At 42.3% G+C, this 21846-nt stretch overlaps 1 protein-coding gene and 1 long non-coding RNA gene across 6 annotated transcripts in view; one reads left to right on the top strand and one right to left on the bottom strand.

The window, feature by feature from the left end:
- Window positions 1-21846, top strand: part of ARMC2 (armadillo repeat containing 2) — a 123979-nt gene that overhangs the window by 26893 nt on the left and 75240 nt on the right. For all 5 annotated transcript variants that reach the window (XM_027551266.1, XM_027551263.1, XM_027551264.1 and 2 more), the window contains exons 6-7: window positions 12613-12689; window positions 16379-16477. In XM_027551266.1, the coding sequence (XP_027407067.1) occupies window positions 12613-12689; window positions 16379-16477 (176 nt within the window). The remainder of the gene's footprint in view (window positions 1-12612; window positions 12690-16378; window positions 16478-21846) is intronic.
- On the bottom strand, window positions 863-10547 carry LOC113898273. Its single transcript, XR_003512596.1, has 3 exons — window positions 10010-10547; window positions 8943-9544; window positions 863-1577 (listed from the first exon to the last, which is right to left on the bottom strand). It is a non-coding gene; the product is annotated as an uncharacterized LOC113898273 (long non-coding RNA).

Here is a 21846-nt window from a genome sequence, read left to right as displayed (position 1 = left end):
TAGCAATTTTCCTACCATATTAAGGATTTGTAGAGAAATGTGCACTTTGTGAATTCTTACACTGGTGTTTTCCTAAGGAAGCCTTGAATAACTGGGGAACCAGGGGGGGAAAGAGAGCAGGCTGTGGTTTCCAGTCCCAGCCAGCAGTGGTGCTAAGATGGGCAGGAGGTCTTGAACTGGACAGGGTCACTCAGAGATATTTTTCTGTGATTTTCCATTGGGTCATTGTGAACAACTGCCCAGTTAGGATTTGCTTAACAAGATTAAATTCCATGGGCCATTTTAAGACCAAGTGCTTGTTGCCCTCACTTTAGATTCGGGTCTGACTTTGGCTTGTACGTATGCCGGGTGCTTAATACTGCCTCCACCCCTACTGGCTGCTTGGCAGTTGGTTAGTTTAGCTGAACTGACCTTGTCTGCTGACATAGCCTGAAGAGCGTTGCACACGCAGACTTTATATTAGGCAACCTAGTAGTCCTTGTAATGTCGCTTTGCATTCAGAACATTTTTTTAAATTAAAGGAAAAATGAAATGTCTCCTTAAGTGGAAGAGAAGGACTTCAAATTGGGACTTTGGGAGTTGAGCACAAAACATCAAACTGGCTATTGCAACAAATCTTTTCCAGTTGGTGAATAAGAATAGGCTGCGAACCTCAGAGCTTAAACATAAAAGGCAGCAGGAGAACTTGTGTTTCTTTCAGCGCTGAACTGAAACGGAAACATTTATCTTGCTGCACCCATCCTTACAGTAATTAAAGTTGACTAGGAAAAACCAGACAAGAGCTGTTTTTCTTTTCTTCTTTTGCAAGCCTTCAAATGTTGTGGAATAATCTAGGAGGTTTCAGTATTTATTCCTCAGTCTGGGACAGCAAAGGCATTTTCGGTTACATATTTTTATCTCACACACAGCAGAGGAGAAATCAGTTAGGGACTGGTGGCACTTCTTCCTGACGGTCCAGAATTAGGAGGTGCTGGGCGGCAGCACTGGTTGCTTTCTTTTCGCTTTGTTAGGATGTCTTTTGCATCGTTCAGTGAATTGTGTCTGCCCTGGATTTGTCATACACCCTGGCAGGTTTAATTTCCAGTAACATTTTGGCTTTATGAATCTTTACCCCCTTTAATCATTGGATGGGATTTTTGTTGAGGTGGTGCCAGAAAAAAAATTTTTTTATACAGTAGGATTAAAACAAACCAGAAAATGGAAATTCTTAGCAGTTCTTTCATTAATTGCATTCATGAATCAATCTGGAACACTTGAGATGGTTGTTTCTGGTAAACATTTAAGCAAATAATTCCAAGAAATGATCTTTGCTGTGTAGTGGAGTATTCCCAGTCTTGATGCTAAAGCCCTACCCTCAATTAACATGTTTTCATGTTTAGACCAGAAAGTGGGAAATGAAGACTCCTGTCAGTGAGCTGAGCTGGCTGGAGAAGGGAGAAAAGAGATTGCGTAACTGGAGCTGACAGGGGGTTGAGGGCTGAGAAGGAGAGGGCGGAGGAAGGGAGGTCAGGCTCCGCACAGGGTCTTTGCTGCTGATCTGGCGTGGGAGCCGCCACCTTCATGCCTGTGCTTCATGCCTAGCGAGAGAAAGGAGTAGTTTAATTTGGTGAAACCGTGTTGATTTTAGGGAAACCCTTAATTTAGAACAAACTCAGACCTGGGGTGGACTGGAGTTTAACTTTATGTTGGTCGTGATGGAAAAAGCACTTGCTAGACAAGGCATCGTTGCAGACAAGGTTGGGGGTGGGGAAGTGGGCACTGTTTAACTTTCCAGACGAGAAAAGCACTCTCCAGCCCTCACTGAACTGTCATCTTCAAACCATGTGCCAGTCAGCGACAGCCTGTGTGTCCATGCAAGGATTCCAAGTTTGGCAGGCCTGCAATCAGCAACACCCCATCTTCTCTTGTTTTATGTTGCTATATGTTTTGAAAATAGCTTTCTTCAAAATACATATGTGTGTGTGTATCTCCATCATCTATCCAGTGGTTCTATCTGATGAACCCTTTTATACATCTGCTTTTAAAAACCTTCTAAGAGTTTCTGTGTAAATATTGTTCAATTTCTTGTGGTTTGGAAATGTGATTTTTAGGAGGAAAGTCCAAGAGCAGTTACTTGTGGAGGGTTCAGAACTCTTTGGGGGTCAGAATCTGTGGGTTCAGAATCAGTTCTCTCTCAGCCACTTGATTCAGCTGTATGTTCTTTTTTTAAAAAGTTTTTTTTTTTTTTTTTTAATTTATTTACTTGGCTGTGCCAAGTTGTCCCTGCAGCAGGCCAGTTCTTTAGTTGCGGATGGGAACTCTTAGTTGAGGCACATGGGATCTAGTTCCCTGACCAGGGATTGAACCCGGCCCCCCTGCATTGGGAGGTCAGAGTCTTAGCCACTGCACCATCAGGGAAGTCCTCAGCTCTGTGTTCTTGGACAAGCCTCTGAACACTTCCAAGGGCTCAGTTTTCTAATCTATAAGCTGTGCTCCTTTCACCCCTGTGTCCTCCTAGCACTCACCAAAAGCTGTGAAATGAGAGTAGTCGGTTCAGAGGTGGGCATGTGATCTACACCAGGCCAATTGAATCCTTCCCTGGGACTTCTGCCAAAGCCTTTGGGGAAAGCGCTCTTCCTCAAGGTTCCCAGGCTGGAAAGAATGACATAGTCTTGGAGCCAACAGTGGCTATTTCATTGCCTGTAGAGGGTGACTGACAGGAAGTGACATATAAACAAGCAGAGCCAAGGAATGGAGGCAGTGACTAAGTTCAAGGGTGACATATAAGCCCCTAAATCCAGCTGTGCGTGAGGCCACATCCACAATATGTTCTTTTCTCTCTCTCTCTCGCCCTTCTTTCTTCTTTCTTTCCTTCCTTCCTCTTTCTTTTCTTTCTTCCTTCCTTTATTCACTTTGACAGGAACAGCTGATGGTACTTTAGTTTTTTGTCATTTGGAATATGGCAACCAAGAGTCTCGTTAGCCTGTTAGACTCTGTGAAACAGAGACAAAGGCAAGGACAAAGCAAGAAACAAAGCGAGTCTCTCCGTTAAGGAAGATGTATCCAGCAGTCTTTAACTAGAGAAATGAGAGGTAAGGATGTGAGCAAGCCACAGGAGAAATGGGGAAGCCACAGTCAAGGCCTCATTCAGGAGCCAGAGTGTGGGGAACCCCCTGTCCAGTGGTTAAGGCTTTATGCTTTCACTGCTCAGAGTCCTGTTTCAGTCCCTGGTCAGAGAACTAGGATCCCACAAGCCGTGCGGTGTGGCCAAAGTGCAAAGAGCTGAAGTGTGAAGCAGCACAGGGGAAATGGAGCTGAGAGTGACACGCTCTCCTCACTTCCTGTGATCCAGCCAGTTGTGTGTGTGTGTTTATGGGGGAGGGAGTTTGATAGATTAGAACCTAAGGAACCCAGCCTGTGAAGAGGCTTTTCTGTGAGTCACGAAACCTGCTACATACTGTACACATGCTGCAGGTTGAGAAAAAGGACAGACTTTTCAGATAGATATTCAGGGAAAAGTTGAAGCTACAGAGCACCCCAGTTCTCGCCCTGCATGGACTGTTTTCATTCTTCAACAAATCCATGGCTCTGTTTCAAGATAAATAACGCTAGGACAAGAGTGAACATGGAACCCGAGCATAACTTGGTAATGAACATAACAAAAGACAGATGAAGGAAATGGGTCGCAAAAGGAACTGCCCTCCAAGAATAAGGAGAGTTTTACAAAAGGGAAAAGAGCTCTCCGTTGGCTTATAAGAATGCAAATTAGAGATTTTAAGTCCTTGATCTCGTGAAGAGAGAGAGTACACTCACAGTTCTTAAAAAAGAAATGAAATAAAAATGTATAAACATGGAGAGAAAAGCCATATCAGAAGTAAAAGCAGCTGAAAATGCAGTCAGATGTGGTGGTTAAGCTAGAGGAAATCAAACATAGAGGAGTGAATGAGAAAATAGGAAAATGATTAGAGAGACTGAGATAGAAATGAGAGGCATGGCACTTGTATTCCTGAAGGGGAGAGTTCTCTTCCCTTCCCCCATCTTACTTTGACTAAGTGCCAGGCACTCTTCCAAGTGATTTACATATATTAACTCATTTGATATTCACAACAACCCACTGAGAATGGAAAAGATGGGAACAAGAAAAATATTGACATAATAGAAGATGACGTTCTGAAATAGAGATTCAAATCCGAAACTCAAAAGGACACGTCATGTCCCAACAAAATTTGACATGGAATAATCCACACTAAGACATTTCTAACAGTGTTCAGCACTAGTACCGTGCCCAGTACGTAGAACACACCCCATTAGAAATTGCTGATTGAGTGCGTAAATGCAAGAAGGCGGCCTATGGCGATCAGGCTGAACACGCAAGTCCCATAGAAGGAGAAAAAGGCTGGCTGCCTCTGGCTTTATTAGAGTTTCTCTCAGTGCTGGAAGACAGTGGAGTAAGGCCTATGGAGTCCTGAGTTCCAGCCACGTTGTCCTTCAGTTAAAAGGCAACAGAGAGACCTTTTCATTGTGAATGGATTGGGGGACTACAGTATTCACGCACTCTGTAGAGAACTCTTTGACAACAAAATGATGAGTCAAACTTCAGAACTGAGGAACGAGGGAGCTATCATAAAATTATCCATGGTGAGTATTGACTTTGTTTTCATATTGAATTAAAACTAAACAACTCTGAAAATGATGGTTACGGAACAGAAACCTTGACGATTGTAATATTAGCATAAATAACCAAAACTGGTTCCTGGGAGAAAGTGTGAGTGAATAGATGTGTCAGTAGCTGCAGTCTGAAATTGAAATATGTAGTTGAAAGAGTGATTTCAGCATCCTAATGCTTTTTATTCTTTCTTTTCTTAACTTTAGAGAGATCTTTTAGAAACTAATATCTCTTGTGAAGACCCATTCATCTGAAGCTCTACAATTCCTTCAGTTTCTGTTTCTCTGTCATATTGAAGTAAAGTTTATACTTTATACTTTTAATTACATTGATACATATAGTATTTGTGTGTCAAATCCCATTTATATGTATCTTTTACCTGCCCTCATTCTTTTGTCTTTTCATCTGAATATATGCAAAATATATCTGGAATGGTGTTTGCCACATATTAACTATTTATTTCTGGGTGGTGGGGTCCTAGATGATTTTCTAAATCTTGTTTGTACTTCTTATATTGCCTGGCCTTAAAAATAATAAATATATCATTTTTTCCAGACATAATGAAGTCATTATTCTTTTAAGAAATTAAGTAAATGTGACTGAGAAACTGTTTCCTTTGGGAAAGACAGACGTGACCAGAATGATTTTGTGGAGTCCCACCTTCTTTGACAGCATCTATTTGACAAAGATTTCATGATGAGCAAAGCCCTGGACTAGTGGGGTTGGGAGATACACAAATAATCCCCATCCATGAGGCCCTTCCTGACATGTCAGGCTCTGATGCTCAAGCGCAGTTCTTGGAGCAGCAGCATCTGCATCACCTGGGAGCTTGTTAGAAGTGCAGGGTCTCAGACCTGCTGAATTAGAATCTGCATTTTATAAGGTATCCAAGTGATTCTAATACACATGAAAGTTTCAGAAGCACTGTTCAATGATTAACACTAGAGGAGTGAAAGAACTGGAAAAAAGGGCCTTGGGAGTTTAGAGGTGCAAGAACCTATCTCTGACTTGGAGATCAGGGAAGGTTTCCTGGCCTCTGTGGGGTTTGGGATGCCCCTTGAGGATGATTTTCAAAAGCGGGGTGGGAAGGCTCTGTGTTCTTTGCTACAGGAGCAGCATAAGCCATGGGGGGATTTGACTTGGTGGTAGGTTCAGAGAAAGGCAGATGGCCTGTTGTAGTGGACACATGGGTCCTGATGCTGTAGACTAGTACATGGAGTGCTGAGAGGTTTTCAGGGGAGTGATGCTGGCAGCTGCATGAAGGACAGTTGGAGAGGGAAGAGGAGTTGTAGCCGTTCCAGTGGGAAGATGATAATGTGTGAGCTGGAGCAGCCCACTGGGACATGGGAATGGAGAGCAGATCGTCAAAACCATGTGGAATCATTTCCTCAGAAACGCCATGGAACAGGGTAAATGCCAGCAACTCTCCACTGTGCTGATGTACTCGTTGCTGCCATAGTGAGAAGCTACAGGGCTCTTCATGTGAGACCCCTTGAAACTGGAGCTGTAAAAGGTGAAGGGGAACATGGAACTGTGGACTTTCACTCTTAAGTAAGGGAATTTAAGCCTAAGTTAAGCTAATGTGATTAGCTACAAAGCAGTGTCTAATCAACTTTCTATATACAGAACTTGAGTAATAACCACTTGGGTTTCCGTGAAGGCTCTGGTAAAGAATCCACCTGCAATGCAGGAGACGCAGGCTTGCCTCTGGGTTGGGAAGATCCCCTGGAGAAGGAGATGACAACCCACTCCAGTACTCTTGCCTGGAGAATCCCATGGACAGAGGAGCCTGGCAGGCTATAGTTCATGGGGTCACAAAGAGTTGGATGCATCTGAGCAAATGAACAACCATAACCAGTTAGTGATTATTCAAAAAGGTGCAAGAGTATATATATGCATAGTCTCTGAAAATGTATATTTTAAATCTTGGACCACCAACTCATAGCTATGGTAACCTTGGAGGATTCTCTCAATTTTGATCTTCTGACCATTCCTCTAAAATCATATTCTTTAATTTCACTGTTTCTGTGTAACCATTTATGTAGAATTCAATTTTAGTGTTAGTTATTAAGATAGAGTACTAGTGTCTGGGAACTGTGTGTCTGGGGCTTCAGGCTATGAAGACATGATAAAGAGACCAACACCTTTTGGTGGTGGCATTCTTGAACTGCAGTCAAAAAATCAAAGAGACTGCAGAGCAGGGGCCAGCAAACTAAGGCCCATGGGCCAAATCCAGCCTACTTGTTTTTGTAAATAAAGTTTTATTGGAACACAGCCATGCCCATTCATTTATCTACTGTCTCTGGCAGCTTTCACACTACAGCCCCAGAACTGAGTATTTGTGACAGAGACTGTGTGACTGCAGAGCCTAAGATGTTTACTGCCTGACTTGAATCTATACAGCTTGAGTCTAGTTCTAAAAATGAAAAGTCGTCTTCTTAGGGCAAGGAAAATGTTAGCTCAAAATTTGCTAAATTTTCTTTTTATCATGTGTATCTGTTAAAATTTTCTTCTCCATTTTCACATGTAATTATTTCCCAAATGGAAAAATCTCCCCTAATTCCAAATCCTCCCACTTATCTACTTCTTTATATCTTTTTTAGTTATTACTCCAAAGAAGGAATCAACAAGCTATAGCCCTAGAGCCAGATCTGGCCAACCACCGATTTTGTTTATGTATTTTTTACAGCCCTTGAGCCGAAAAAATTTTTCCCTACATTTAAAAATCATTACATTTTAAATGGTCACAGGAGTATCTATATAATAGCCTCTTTTTTGCCACCTGACCCACAAAGTATAAAATACATACTGTCTGGCTCTTTAAGAAAAAGTTTGTTGACCTCTGCCTAAAGAACCTTGGTCATAGTGATGGGAAGAATTATCTGAATTATAGCAAGATGTGAATTTTAGAAGACCTTCAAAGAAATATACTTTTCTTTCTTTGGAATATAAATGATCCAGAAGTAGACGCTGCCAACATGACGGTCGTGTGGATGGGCAGTCGTAACCCAGGCCGGATGTGGTGTTACGTTGTCTACAGAGCTTGGTTCTGGTGGTTCAGAATGAAAGGTGGGACTTGTTAATGACTGGGAAGAGAGAACCTTGTTTTTGCTCTGAAACATGGGCTGCAGAGGAGGGTCCTGGGAATGCCTTTCCCACTCTGCTTTCCTCAGGACTCCAACCTGATTACAGGCAAAAGCAGAGGAAGGGCAGAGCTGAGAGAACTGCAGAAAGAGAGAGCCAAAGCCCTGATCACACCACACCTGAAACCTGAAGCCTACCCCTGGCACTCACCTTTTGGGTTACATGAGCCAATTAATTCCATGTACTATTTAAGTCAGAAGTAGGTTTCTGTTATTTGTAGACGAAGATATCCCAGTGAAATGGTCTTATTCTGGCTTTAAGAAGGATTTCACAAAAGAGCTTTAAGGAATATTTTCTGGAATTGTTTTATTCTTGGTACATCAGAAGATATTCCAAAAAATCTAATTATGGTCTTTAACAGCATGAAACAGAAAGCTGAGAAGAAGAACAATTATACTGGATGACTGAATCAAGATCTAGAAACATCTAATAGGCAGGAACTCTTTGCCAAGTATAACTGTGAAACTTAATGAGGAGTCCAGTGTAGATGGGGAAATCTGCCTTTAGCTGCATATGGAAGACAAGACAAGACGTGATGTCACCACCAAAACTGTTCATGCGATTTTAGGCTGCATCATTTAGAACCTCTTCTCTTTGCTCCTCAGGCCACACCTTTAGCTCAACACTGGGTTGCAGACTTTAAAAGGAATCCAGACAAACTGACACTCAGAGTAACTGAACAGGCTGGTAAAGTGATTTGAAACCATATCATATGAGGAGCAGATGAAAGGACTGGAGTCTGTTAATGACATCACTGATACAGCCATGATAACAGTAAAAGCTTACTGAGTACTTGTTGTGTGCCAGAGCTGTGCTAAGTGATTCCACATCACATCGTTTAATCCTCACAACGATCTTACTTTGAGGGGCACTGTCATTTACCACCCCCTCATACGGTGGCTCCGACGGTAAAGAATCTGCCTGCAATGCAGGAGACCTGGGTTCAATCCCTGAGTTAGGAAGACCCCCCCTGGGGAAGAAAATGGCAACCCACTCCAGTATTCTTGCCTGGAGAATTCCATGGATAGAGGAACCTGACGGGCTATAGTCCATGGGGTCACAAAGAGTTGGACATGACTGAGAGACTAACGCTTTGACTTTTCACTTTCACATATATCAGATAGGGAAACCAAAACTTCGGTTAAAAACTTACCTGAAGAAGTCGCAGAACCATAGGATTAATGCCATAGGAGATGAACTGAAGTGGTGACCATGACATATTCTGAGTATCTGAAGGATTGTCAAGAGGAAGAAGGATGAAGATTTGTTTCATTAGAAGAACCAGGATCAGTGGGTAGAAGTTAGAGTGAGACGGTTCTTCTTTGAGTACAAGGCCATCTAGTCTTCTCTTTAGCAGAGGGGGAATTTTCCTGGATGCCTCCCTCTCTGCTTCATGCGCTTTGTGAGACACAGGCTGTACTGTGCCACAGAAACCCTATTAGAGCCACCCTCGCCAGACTGGAAAGTTGTTCCTCCAGCCTCATCTTCTTGGACTTGTTAATCATGCTCACTTTCTCAACATGCTGGACTGCATGAGAGCATATGTTGTCTCTCTCTCTTTCCTTTGGACCCCTTCTCCCCTTTCTGTTCTTTACCCCTGACTGTCTGAGACAAGGCCATGTCCTGAGATTCTGGTCTTGGGGCCACTGTTCTGATGCTTCTCATCCTGGTGTATTGCTTGGACCTTTAACGGAGCTCCTTTCCCGATTTTCACATCTCCTTTGCCAATGATCCACTTATCATCAGAAATTCAACCTGGCAAAACACAAACTTGCTTTACTCCTCAAACTGTGCTGCTCTTTCACCTCCCCACTTCTGTTACAGCGGCCCTGCTGTCCTGTTCCTCCGCGTCTGCCTTCTCGTCTTTCTTCAGCCTGGAATCAACCACCAAATCCTACTGACTTTTCACTTATAGAGTCTCTTGAATTTGTTCCTCCTTCTCCAGTCCCACCATCACCCTTAAAGAATTAGTGCTTGTTACCTCCCTCCAAGTCTCCTAAATACCACCGTCATCACATAACTTCAGATCTCATCATTTCCTTATTTAAGAACCTAGGGCAGATCCTTATTGACCATCAAATTGGGTCTGTTTATTCAACCCAAGGTTTCAAGCGGCTGTTCCCAATACCTCCCAGCAGAAACTTATTCCTAAATTACTGGCCCTATACAGTCACTGCCCCCACACGCCCTACCCACTAGGCTTCTCCCACTCCTCCTCACCTTCGCTCATGCTGTTCCCCTCCTGAGAGCAGTGTTGTCGTGTGTTGGTTTGACTCTTGTTCCTTTAAGTCCCACCCGGTGGTCCACGTCTCCCTCTCAGTAATCACTCCATCCTCAGCACTTTTCTTGTCCTTATAACCTGCTGAATTTCTCGTTCTAGTATTTGGTTAGAGACTCCATCAGAGTTTTCCATTTAAATAAAAGCTTCTTTGGTTCCTTGAAGCAGGTTTTGATTGTCTTCTGGGCAACACCTTACATGTTCTTTATCACAGTAACACCCACCACTGGATTGCTCAGACAAGTGTTTGTTGACTCAGAACAAAAGAGCAAAAGAATACTGCAATTTATTAAGTTCTTCAAACACAGCAGTCAGTGTGCTAAGTAGAAACATAGCCCTCATTTTAGGAAAAGGAAACCAAGGCCAAGAGGTTCAGTGACTTACACAGGCCACGTGGCAGACAAGGGTTGGACCCCTTTGATCCCAGGTAGTTTGGACCCAGAGCCTGCACCCCCTCAAGCACTGTACCGTGAAGATCACACAGAGGATTAGTGGATGCCAAGGCCAGCCCTGTGCTCTACCTGCAGTGCAGGAGACCCAGGTTTGATCCCTGGGTTGGGAAGATCTCCTGGAGGAGGGAATGGCTACTCATGCCAGTATTCTTGCCCGGAGAATCCCATGGATAGAGGAGCCTGGTGGGCTACAGTCCATAGGGTTGCAAAGAGTCAGACAGGACTGAGTGACCAACAATTTCACGTTCAACCCTGAGCTCTTCTTGAGAACCAGTAGGATCCAACACTGTCAAGGTTTGATGGTTGATAAGAAGGACCCTTCTTAAACATCCCCCCCAAGTGGGGACACACAAATGTGGTATTTAGGGGGGCAGCCTTGTCATGGCCATGTCCTCAGGGAGGAGGGATCAGGGACTTGGAAGGCCGTTAGGTGCAAACTATCCTGCTTGATTTCAGTAGCTGTTAGGACAACGATGAAAAGAAAGGCTTGCCTCTATGGTCCTCAGATTTTCTTATCATTTCTAGGAGTGCTGAGTCTGGGAATGTATTTGGCCTTACACCCTGCCAAACTTTTGGTATTTTGCCTTTTCATAGGATTGATTTCCTTTATTTCTGTCTTCATCGAGATCTCCATTTGGATCTCTACTCTTGAGTGTTGATGAAAAGGATTCCATCCCCATTTCTTTCTCTGACCAGGACTTCTTGCTGCCAGATCTGTTGTTTTGTTGCTGTGTATAAAATAAAGCAATTGTTTTGGAGTATTAAATAATCAGACTCTTTGGGAAGAGTAACTTGATCTTTTGTCTATTGCACGATAAGAGGAAATGTTAAATCCAGTGTTTTTTAAAAAAGGAAATGTTTACGGAAAAAATGATATTGGGAGAAACTAATCCTTGGGCAGCAGTCAAGGCCGAGGGCCAAGACACAGCACTGAACATTCACTGGGAATCTTACTCCAGCGGAAGCAGGAGCAGTGGACAGACAGACATTCGGATGCTTTTGGCTGACCATGGCCACGTGTGTGTGCATTCTTCATGATTTTTGTGGCAAATATTATATTTGATGATAAAAATGAAATTTTGTCATAAAACTTGCACCATCAATCTCTTGGTGTTTTGTGTTTTTTTACCTTGGAATTTTGTACAGATATTTAAAAATAACTAGTTTAAGCATCAGCTCTAGCTAAAGAGAAGTTATGTCCTTCCTAGACCATTTCCACATTATATATAACCTTCCAAACGAAACCTAAGCATATAATTCTGCTGTTGGCCAGCCACCAAATTTTCATCTGAAGCACAAAATACTTGTCATCTGGGGACTGCCTGAATTTACTTTCTATTTTTTAACATTTCAAATATTTCTTTAAAATTTTTTTCATAGAATATTAATTGTCAAATAGAGATTGGAGACATGGCAATTTGGTGGAAAGAGCAGTGAATTGGACATTATGAAACCTGGGTTCCAGATCTGACCCCCCTGTGTGATTCCTGGACACATCTGATCTAACTGGGAACAGTTTTCTTGCCTGCAGCACATGTGCACCAGAGTGTGAGAGAAAGAGGTCTCCTGACCGGAGTGTGAGAGACCAGAGTGTAAGAGAAAGAGGTCTCCTGAACGCTCGGCTTTTGTGATTCAAGCACAGCAGAGTTCTTTCTTATTGTAACAGTGACCTCTTGTGGTATAGATCCTTCATCAGTTTTTTTGGTTTGCAAAGTAAACTTAGGATTTATTTTGTTGTTGTTTCTAAGTAACTGTATTTCGTATTGTAAGGCAAATCTGACTTGTCTTTAATTTTTATTTTTTTAAATTTTATTTTATTTTTAAACTTTACATAATTGTATTAGTTTTGCCAAATATCAAAATGAATCCACCACAGGTATACATGTGTTCCCCATCCTGACTTGTCTTTAAAAGGTAAATCTCAGCTGAAAAATCAGAGGTTGATTAAAATGAGATAGTAAGAGCACCAAACTCCATTTCATAAGCAAGTCTCTGTGGTTTCTTCAGAAATTGTATTTAGCCTACTCTTGACACAGAAAGAGAACCGCTTTGGCTTTTGTGCTGAGTGCTGTGTGTATTCATCTTCCTCACAGAGACCAGGGGAAGAGGCATCCGAGGGCCTCCTCCAGCTCCCGCAGCCCAGACCAGAGCAGGCTGGACATCAGAGCAGGTGAGGCTCCTGCGTTCGTAGAGGTCCCCAGCATCTTGTCCTCAGCATCTCCATCTGTAGAATAATCTTTTGTTTTAAAGATGTCTGATGTTGCCTCACTCTGAAATTTCCAGGAACTTTATCCAGCTTGGTCTCACATCAGCATTTATTTTTATAAATTTTTATTATTTTCACAACAGTCTTAGCACTTTACCCTTACTCGACTCCAGTGCCTCAAGCATCTATAGGTTGTAGTCTACACATAAATGATTTTATACTTCCTCACAGACGACTGCACGGAAATTATTTTGTAGAAGCATTTGGAAGGTTGCAAAATGTGACATTTACACAGTTCTTAAGTTGATTGAAAAGGAGTCAAAATCATGGCTTACTTAAATGACACTGTATTAGCTACATCAAACCAGCCCTTTGAGGCTTTAAACTGTTTGAGGAAATACGTAACAATATAAATCACAGGCTAGAAATGCTACAGAATATATTCATGCAGTGGGATATAGCACTTAGAAAAATGACCTGGAGTACATTTATAATACTGAATGAAATGAATATAAACATAACATCACATGAAAAAATTAAGCTGCAAAAACAAAGGCATGTGTTGTTATGGATACAGATCTATGTGCTAAATGTGATAAAAATAACCATTCAGTTTAGCGTGGTGGTAACCCTTGGGGAGGGGGATGGTTGGGGGAGGCACACAGAGGGCATTAAAAATATCTGTAATGTTTATTTCTTTGAAATGAAGAGAAGGAAAATACAGTTAATATTTGACCAGACTATTTGTGGACACACAGGTGTTCATTACCTTCTTCGTATAATTTTTTGGTGCACATGAACTTTTATGAAACCAAGCTAATAATTCAAAAAATATTTTCTTATCTTCCAAACTAATTTCTTATCAATAAAATGACTTTTGTGACCAGCAGGAATTTCTGTAGTAGTCAAGAAAATCTTAGACTGATTTCCCAGTCAGCATTGTTGCTAAGCATCTTACATGTGCATGCTAAAAACAGCAGCCAATAAACATTGTGTTAAGTTTTTGTGTCCCGAACTCAAAGCTGTGGTGAAGAACTATAACCACTGAGACAGCAAAATCTTCAAAAAAACATGCTGAAATTTCTGCTTGACTTACCCAATTTCCTGTTGAATCATAATTTTTATATTTAGCAAACTGTGAACCTAGATGAAAGTGCTCTCTAGAATGTTAGGTTGTTGCCCAAGACTGAGACAAATTGTATTTATTTATCATCTGGTGATCTTAAAAAGTGATCACATGACTCCAGGCTTCCGTTTCTAGGGTAGGAGCTGGGTTAGTGTATAAAATGAGATTTCTTGAGAGCGCAGAGTTGGAGGAGGTGCGTGAGGGGAAAGGCCATGGCTGGACACCCCAGCTCACAGGGGGGTTCCTGGGAGAGGGTTGAAAGCAAACTCTTACGCCACAGTGTCTGGCTAACTTCTGTTCTGAGAAGAAACAAGTCTTGGAAGCGCTCGGAAGGGCCTGTGAGGGCCTTTCCTTTCCAAAGGTTAAACAAACTGCTCTGTGATTTCTGGCTCACCCCTGTAATTCAGCTCTTCCTGGGGTGAACACGTTATCAATTTTGTTTGTCCTGACAAACGGTTTGATAATTGTGGTTTCTCACAGAGTGGTTCTGCTTAAGAGAGCATACTGCATAGAAGGTAAAAAACAAACAAACCTGATTTCAACTGAAATCAGTGAAATTTGGACTCACTGAAGTCTGTATTTCTAAGAAGTTTAAGTTTGTCATGGATAATTGTCTATTATATTATTTGTCTGGCTTCTTATCTCTGGGCTTTCCCCTTGCCTTGATGTATGTTGATTTTATTTCTCATACTTTGGACTTTGAGTGTGTCCGACACCTGGGAATATGAGCAACTATGTTGTTTATACAGCTTGAATAGTCGTGTTTACTTTTAGGATCCGTATCCGTGATTTATCAGTGTCAGAGAAGATTTGTAAGAGTAATGAGCCAGAAGATGGAGGTGGTGGTCTGCAATCCTTTTCCTGCAGGTCCTGAACCTCGGGAGCTCTGAGAGCTGAGATACTGTATAAACTCATTTAGTGACAGTGCCTGACCTGCGCTGGTGGGAGTCCAGTGCTCGTTTTTGTTTCTTTAGTGTGTTATAGTCACATGTTCTGCTGCAGGGTGCTGCCTCAGAAGACCGTGCTGGCAGTAATATGTAAAGCAGGGTAAGCACCACGTGTGCCTATGCTAAGTCGCTTCAGTCATGTCTGGCTCTTTGAGATCCATGGGCTGTAGCCCTCCAGGCTCCTCTGTCCATGGGATTCTCCAGGCAAGAATACTGGAGGGGGTTGCCAGGCCCTCCTCCAAGATGCGAACCCGCATCTCTTACTTCTCCTACATTGGCAGGCAGGTTCTTTACCACTAGTGTCACCTGGAAAGCCTGAGGGCCTGAGGGCGAGGCCTTCAGAGGATGAAGGCTGTGGATTTTGTCTCTAGCACTGCTTCTGAGTGTCTGGCCCGGCAGCACCCCCGCCACTCCTGGCTAGACAGTCTTTGTTTTAGATCTTGCCTGTGTGCAGTGTAATCGTGATTTGCATTTTCTAATGCGATTTACGTTTCTCCCCGAAGTTATCTTTTAGTTTGCCAGTTTGCTTCAGGGCAGAATAGCCCCCGAAGAGGTCAAGTGCAATGCTGTGAAGCTCTGTGACCTTGGCCAGGTTACTTAATAACCCTGAGCCCCCCTCTCTTCATCTGGAAAATAGTGACAATGTGGGGACTTCCTGAGAGTGTTGTGACAAAAATGCAGACCTGCTGGATCTAAAGTACACCATCTGTGGGAGTTCTGACTCGCCCACAGCTGCCTCCTCAGGCTGCCTCTCTCTCGGTGCTCTGGTGATAACACACAGCCTGATACACTTCAGACAGGGATGACCTCTTTATTGGTTTTTTTTAACCAGGGAAGTGAAACCATGCTGACTGAGTGCTTCTAGATGCTAGGCACTGGGCTCAGAGCTTTGCTTACATCGCGTCTTTGAATTCTCACAACCCTGAAGGCAAATATTTTAATCTCTGTTTTGCTGATGAGGCTCAGAAAGGATAAGAAACCAGACCCTGTCACCCAGTGCGTCAGTAACGGAGTTGGGATTTGAACTGAGGTCTGTCAGCACCCAGAGCTCAGGCTTCCTGTTGCCCCACACAAAACCACTGGTGTGAGAAGCACTGGCCCCACAATAATGTGAACATTTTATTTTCTGTAGGAGAGAAAGTCCCTGCAGGCCTCCCTCTCAGAAAATTTTCCATTAAAACATTTTCAAAATCCTTGTTCTTTACATATCTACAGTTTTCTATTTATTTTATGTTATAGCGGGATATGTTTAAAAAGAAAAAACAAACAAGCAGAAACAAGCCAGAACTCCAGAGTGCCTCGCTGACAATAATATCAACATTTACAAAGCTGAAGGCTTTATGCAGTGTCCCAATCAGAGTTTAAAGTTATGATTTCTTTACATGATCTTTACTGAATTTAATTTGATTTGATTAGAAGACATGTAATTCTCATTAGAATTAGTTGGGTTGGGGGGGCAAAGTGTAATGTAATTCCAGAGTTTATTAATTTTAGGGATGGATAACGAAGTCTCCTTGGCAGTGCTCTAGTTGTAACTCCTTTTTCACGGCTCTTTCTCTTGTTCTGTTTTTCTGTTGCAGGCTCAAAAGCTGACTTGCAAGAAAAGAATACAGAAATAGAAGTAGATGAAGTATTTTGGAATACAAGGATAGTACCCATTTTGCATGACTTAGAAAAAGGTAAAAAAAAAAAAAAGTAGCTTTAGATCGAAAATATCTGCAGTTATTTGTATGTTCCCCATTGCCCTAATATTTTCAGTACACTTTGTCATTTCTGTGAACTTGTTCAGAAACAAGTGAAATCATCTATTTACCCAGTAATGTATGTATTCAATATTACATGTAAACCTAATTTTAGAATTATACTTTAAATACCACAAGAGAACCTACTTCTTAAAGTCCCTTTAGAATATAAATTACCACTACTTCTGCCCAAGAAAATGCCAGTTTGAACTCTCTGGTGTGGTAGTTCATGAATAACAGTGCAAAATTAAAATAGATTTCAATCCTCTGAAACATTGGCTAAGTCTCACAGAATGACATCCTTGGCAGGTATGCCCATGGTTTTCTAGATCCAGGTGTATACAGTTGGCCCTCCAAAGCTTCAGGCTGCACATCCACGGAGTCAACCAGCTGTAAGTGGAACTTTATTCTGTGTTGGTTTGAATTCGCAGATGTAGAACCCGTGGGTATGGAGGGCCGACTATACAATACCATTTTATACACAGGACTTGTGCATCCACGGATTTTGGTATGCTCAGGGGTCCTAGAGCCAATACCCTGTGGCTCCTGAGGAAGGGCTGTATATCCAGTTTTCCAAAGGCTGAACATGGTTGTCGGGGATGCCACTCAGAGAGAGAAGTGGGCTTGGATGTGCCCCGCCCTTGAACTCTGGAACGCCCCAGCAGTGAAGGCCTACAACCCATGGGCCTCTGCCAGGGTGACCTTGTGGACAGCTTGGCAGGGAAACGCCCCTGCTCCTGCTTTCTACCCCTTTGCCACTCTTCAGGGATTCCACTTCTGAAGTTGAAATGGGCTCTTCTGGAGCTGTAGTCCTGGCCCACAGCACACATGAGGCCATCACTAGCAACTGTGAAACCAGTGCCCCTTGGATGAGCAAACCAGCATGGTAGCCACAGGAAGAAACCCTAGAAGAAGCAGGGTAAATGAGTCCTGGCCACCAGCCCACCAGGAAAGCTGTGCAAAAGACCTACTTCCTTGAAGGTTCGAACAGCCTCGCCCATCCTGGGCTCTCTGGGGGTGCTTGGTGGTAAAGAAGAAAGCACAGCAGGGCAGGTGATGAGCAGCACAGAGGCCTGTCTTGGAGAAGGATTTTAAGAGGGTTCTGAGGGCTCTGTCACAACAGAGAAAATTGAGGAGTTTGGGATTCGAAATGTAGATGAATCTCCCTTCTCAGGGGATGATTAAATGCTGAAGAATGGTATCTCTTCCATAGACAAATTGAAAAACAGCAAACGGTGGCAGTTTTCCACAGGGTATGGTTCTAGGACCCCTGAGTATACCAAAATCCGTGGATACGCAAGTCCTGTGTATAAAATGGTATTGTATAGCTGGCCCTCCATACCCGCGGGTTCTACACCTGCAAATTCAAACCAACACAGGTTACTTGACCCTTTGAGATTCCTTTTTATTTCTCTCTCCTTTTTTTCCTGCTTTTTTTTATGACATAATTTCAGACTTACAGAAAAGTTGCAAGAATAGTGCAAAGAAATCCTGTATACTCTTCCCCCAGATTCCAAAAATACTAACATTTTACCACATTTGCTTTATAATTCTTTCTCCCCCTTCCTCCCTCTCTCTCTCTTGCTCTCTTTTTCTCTATACACCCCCTACTCAACACACACACATTTTTTCCCCTTTTTCGAACCATTTGAGAATAAGTTGCCATTATGACACCCCATATTCCTAAGTACCCTGGCATGTAGTTTTAGAAGTAAGGGCATTCTATTACGTATCTGGAAATCACCATACAACACTATACAAACCCAATTTAGATTTTGCCAGTTATCCTAATAATTTTGTTCATAGGGAAGGAAAATCCTGAATACAGTTACTTGTCACATCCCTTTCGTGATCTTGATGTCCTTGGGCACAGGCCAGTTATTGCATAGACTGCCCCCACACATTGAGTTTGTCTGGTACTCTCTCACCATTTGATGGTGGTTAGGCACTTGGGCAGGCGTGCAGCCTGAGTGGTTCTGTGTCCTTCCTGGGTATATGATTATCAGGAGGCACGGGATGCTGAGTTGGTCCGTTACTGGTGATGTGGACTTTGATCACTTGGGGAAGGTGGTGTCTGCATGGTTTTTCAATGTAAAGTTACTATTTTTCCCTTTGTAGTTAATAGGTCTCTTATGGGGAAAAGTTACTGCAGAGTCTACCTTGCTTTCTGCTACTCATCAAACTTTCACCCACTAGCTTTAGTCCCTTGAGGATCTTGATTGATTTTAGGTTCAGGCTGTCTTTTTGAAGCTACCTGGCAGATATAACAAACCAACCAGTAGAAAGAGGTATTTTGATTGGTAGTTTAGAATTTGACCCTGGTGCCTTCCTTTTTAATTTCTTTTAAGCTAAAACAGCTACTCTTGAGTAGAACCCAGCAGGCTGAAGAGTGTGTGGAGGGAAGTATTAGAAAAATACCTTGATGTCTACAGAGTAGCCTGCAGCCTGGACTTGGGTTTGTGAAGAAACTGCCAGTAACAGAAGAATGAAACAACAAAACAAAAGTATTTTTCTTACAATAGAACTCAGTTTTTTTCCTTTTATTTAAAGTTAGTCTCAGTCATTTCCCATCAATTCATTTTATTTAAGTGCTTAACTGAAAGGCATGGAAGGTTACTTAACTATTGAGGTTTAAAATTTTTTCTTAGATGTTATTGTTGAAAAGAGCTAAAAATGGCCTGAGTCATTTCCTTCTGCAGGCGCACACTTCCTCTATGTGGGCTTTCAAGAGCACATTATGGTATTTATTTAAGATTGGTTTCCTACTTTTAAATTTTGTGACGAAATCTATCAGAGATAATATTTTTCAGCTGGATGTCTTATACCCTGGGTCCTTGCATTTCCCCTCATGTACTATTTTGTGTGCAGCTTTTCTTCCATGTATGACTTTCGGTTTACCAGTTTCAAAAATTGGCTACCAGTTTCAAAAATTGTTTTCCTCAGAATTCTGATTATAAAATGAAGCACTCCCCTGCTTCCTGATGAAAGTCTACTTTTTATTATCTTCTTTGCTAATACTTGGGGCTTCCCTGATAGCTCCGTTGGTAAAGAATCCGGCTGCAATGCTGGAGACCCTGGTACGATTTGTGGGTCGGGAAGATCTCCTGGAGAAGGGATAGGCTATCCACTCCAGTATTCTTGGGCTTCTTGTGGTTCAGCTTGTAAAGAATCTGCCTGCAATGTGGGAGACCTGGGTTGGATCCCTGGGTTGGGAAGATCCCCTGCAGAAGAGAAAGATTACCCACTCTGGTATTCTGGCCTGGAGAATTCCATGGCCTTACTGTATAGTCCATGGGGTCGCAAAGAGTCAGGCATGACCGAGCAACTTTCATTTAACTTAAGTTGCTAATACTCACCTCCAAATAATGGTGGACATGCTGACATTTTGAGGTTTTGTTTCACTTGCTCCTTCTTTTCTAAGATAATGAGCATTATTCTCATAAGAAGATATTGATCATTGTTTTCATCAATAGGCATATTATTAATAGAAAGTGAATCTGCATTAAACTTTGTTACAGGCTGTCAGTACAGTATTCTCCCTGTACTGTGTACTGTCGGTACAAAGATGTCTAAGACACGGTTCCTACTCAGCGTACCTCTTTGAGGGCACTGGGCATGTAACACAGATGCATTTGTTGTTGTTGTTCCGTTGTTAAGTCATATCTGACTCTTGGTGACCCCATGAACTATATAGCACAACAGGCTTCCCTATCCTTCACTATCTCCCAGAGTTTGCTCAGATTTGTGTCCATTGAATTGGTGATGCTATCTAACCATCTCATCCTCTGCTGCCCTCTTATCCTTTTGCCTTCAATCTTTCCCAGCATCAGGATCTTTTCCAATGAGTCAGCTCTTTGAATCAGGTGGCCAAAGTATTGGAATTTCAGCTTCAGCATCAGTCCTTCCAATGGATATTCAGGGTTGATTTCCTTTAGGATTGACTCGTGATCTTGTAGTCTAAGGGACTCTCAAGAGTCTTCTCCAGCACTACAATTCAAAAGCATCAATTCTTTGGTGTTCAGCCTCCTTTAGGGTCCAACTCTCACATCCATACATGACTACTGGAAAAACCAAACTTTGACTGTATGGACCTTTGTCAACAAAGTGATATCTCTCCTTTTTAATATGCTGTCTAAGTTTGTCATAGCTTTTCTTCCAAGGAGCAAGCATCTTTTAATTTCATGGCTATGATCACCATCTGCAGTGATTTGGGAGCCCAAGAAAATAAACTCTGTCACTTTTCCCTCATCTATTTTACATGAAGTGATGGGACCAGATGCCATGATCTTAATTTTTTGAATGTTGAGTTTTCAGCCAGCTTTTTCACTCTCCTCTTTGACCTTCACCAAGATGCTCTTTAGTTCTTCTTCGCTTTCTGCCATTAGAGTGGTATCATCTGAATATCTGAGGTTGTTGATATTTCTCCCAGCAATCTTGATTCCAGCTTGTGATTCATCCAGCCTGGCATTTCACATGATTACTCTGCATGTAGATTAAATAAGCAGGGTGATAAATACAGCCTTGATGTACTCCTTTCCCAATTTTGAACCTGTCAGTTGTTCCATGTCCAGTTCTAACTGTTGCTTCTTGACCCACCTACAGGTTTCTCAGGAGACAGGTAAGGTGGTCTGATATTCCCATCTCTTTAATAATTTTCCACACAGTCAAAGGCTTTAGTGTAGTCAATGAAGCAGAAGTAGAATTCCCTTGCTTTCTCTGTGATCCAACAAATGCTGGCAATTTGATCTCTGGTTCTTCTGTCTTTTCTAAACCCATCTTGTACATCTGGAAGTTCTCGGTTCACATACTGCTGAAGCCTAGCTGGAAGGATTTTGAGCATTACCTTACTAGCATGCAAAATGAACAGCGTACATATATGTGTGAAAAATAATAGTATTTGTTGAATGTGGCATTGTATACCTTTTCTGGAGGAGCCAGAACATAAACAGGGCCTTGAAGGACCAAAATCAGTAGGGATGAAGGTAAGGAGAACATTCTGGGTCCTTGGAACTGTGTGACAGAGGGGTGAAGGTGGAGATGCAAAGCAGAAGCTTCCAGGGCCCTGAGCAGAGCCCTGGTGGGTGGCGGGCAGGAGGAATAAAGGACAGCCAGTGAAATCGGGAGTTCCCCTCCTCAGTACACTCTCTGAAAGACTGTGTGTTCTAGATAAGCTAACTGATTAGTAAAGAAGTCAACATGGTAGGAAATGGAGCAACAAAATAGAAAAAAAAAAATCAGGCAGATGGAAATGAAAAGGGGAAGAAAACAACATAGTTCAGGAATTTGAAGATGTTCAGGGAGGTAAT

This window comes from Bos indicus x Bos taurus, chromosome 9 (assembly GCF_003369695.1).
Source record: "Bos indicus x Bos taurus breed Angus x Brahman F1 hybrid chromosome 9, Bos_hybrid_MaternalHap_v2.0, whole genome shotgun sequence".
Lineage (NCBI taxonomy): Eukaryota > Metazoa > Chordata > Mammalia > Artiodactyla > Bovidae > Bos > Bos indicus x Bos taurus.
The sequence above is the reverse complement of the archived record's forward strand: the minus strand, read 5'-3'. Positions and strand labels throughout refer to the sequence as shown.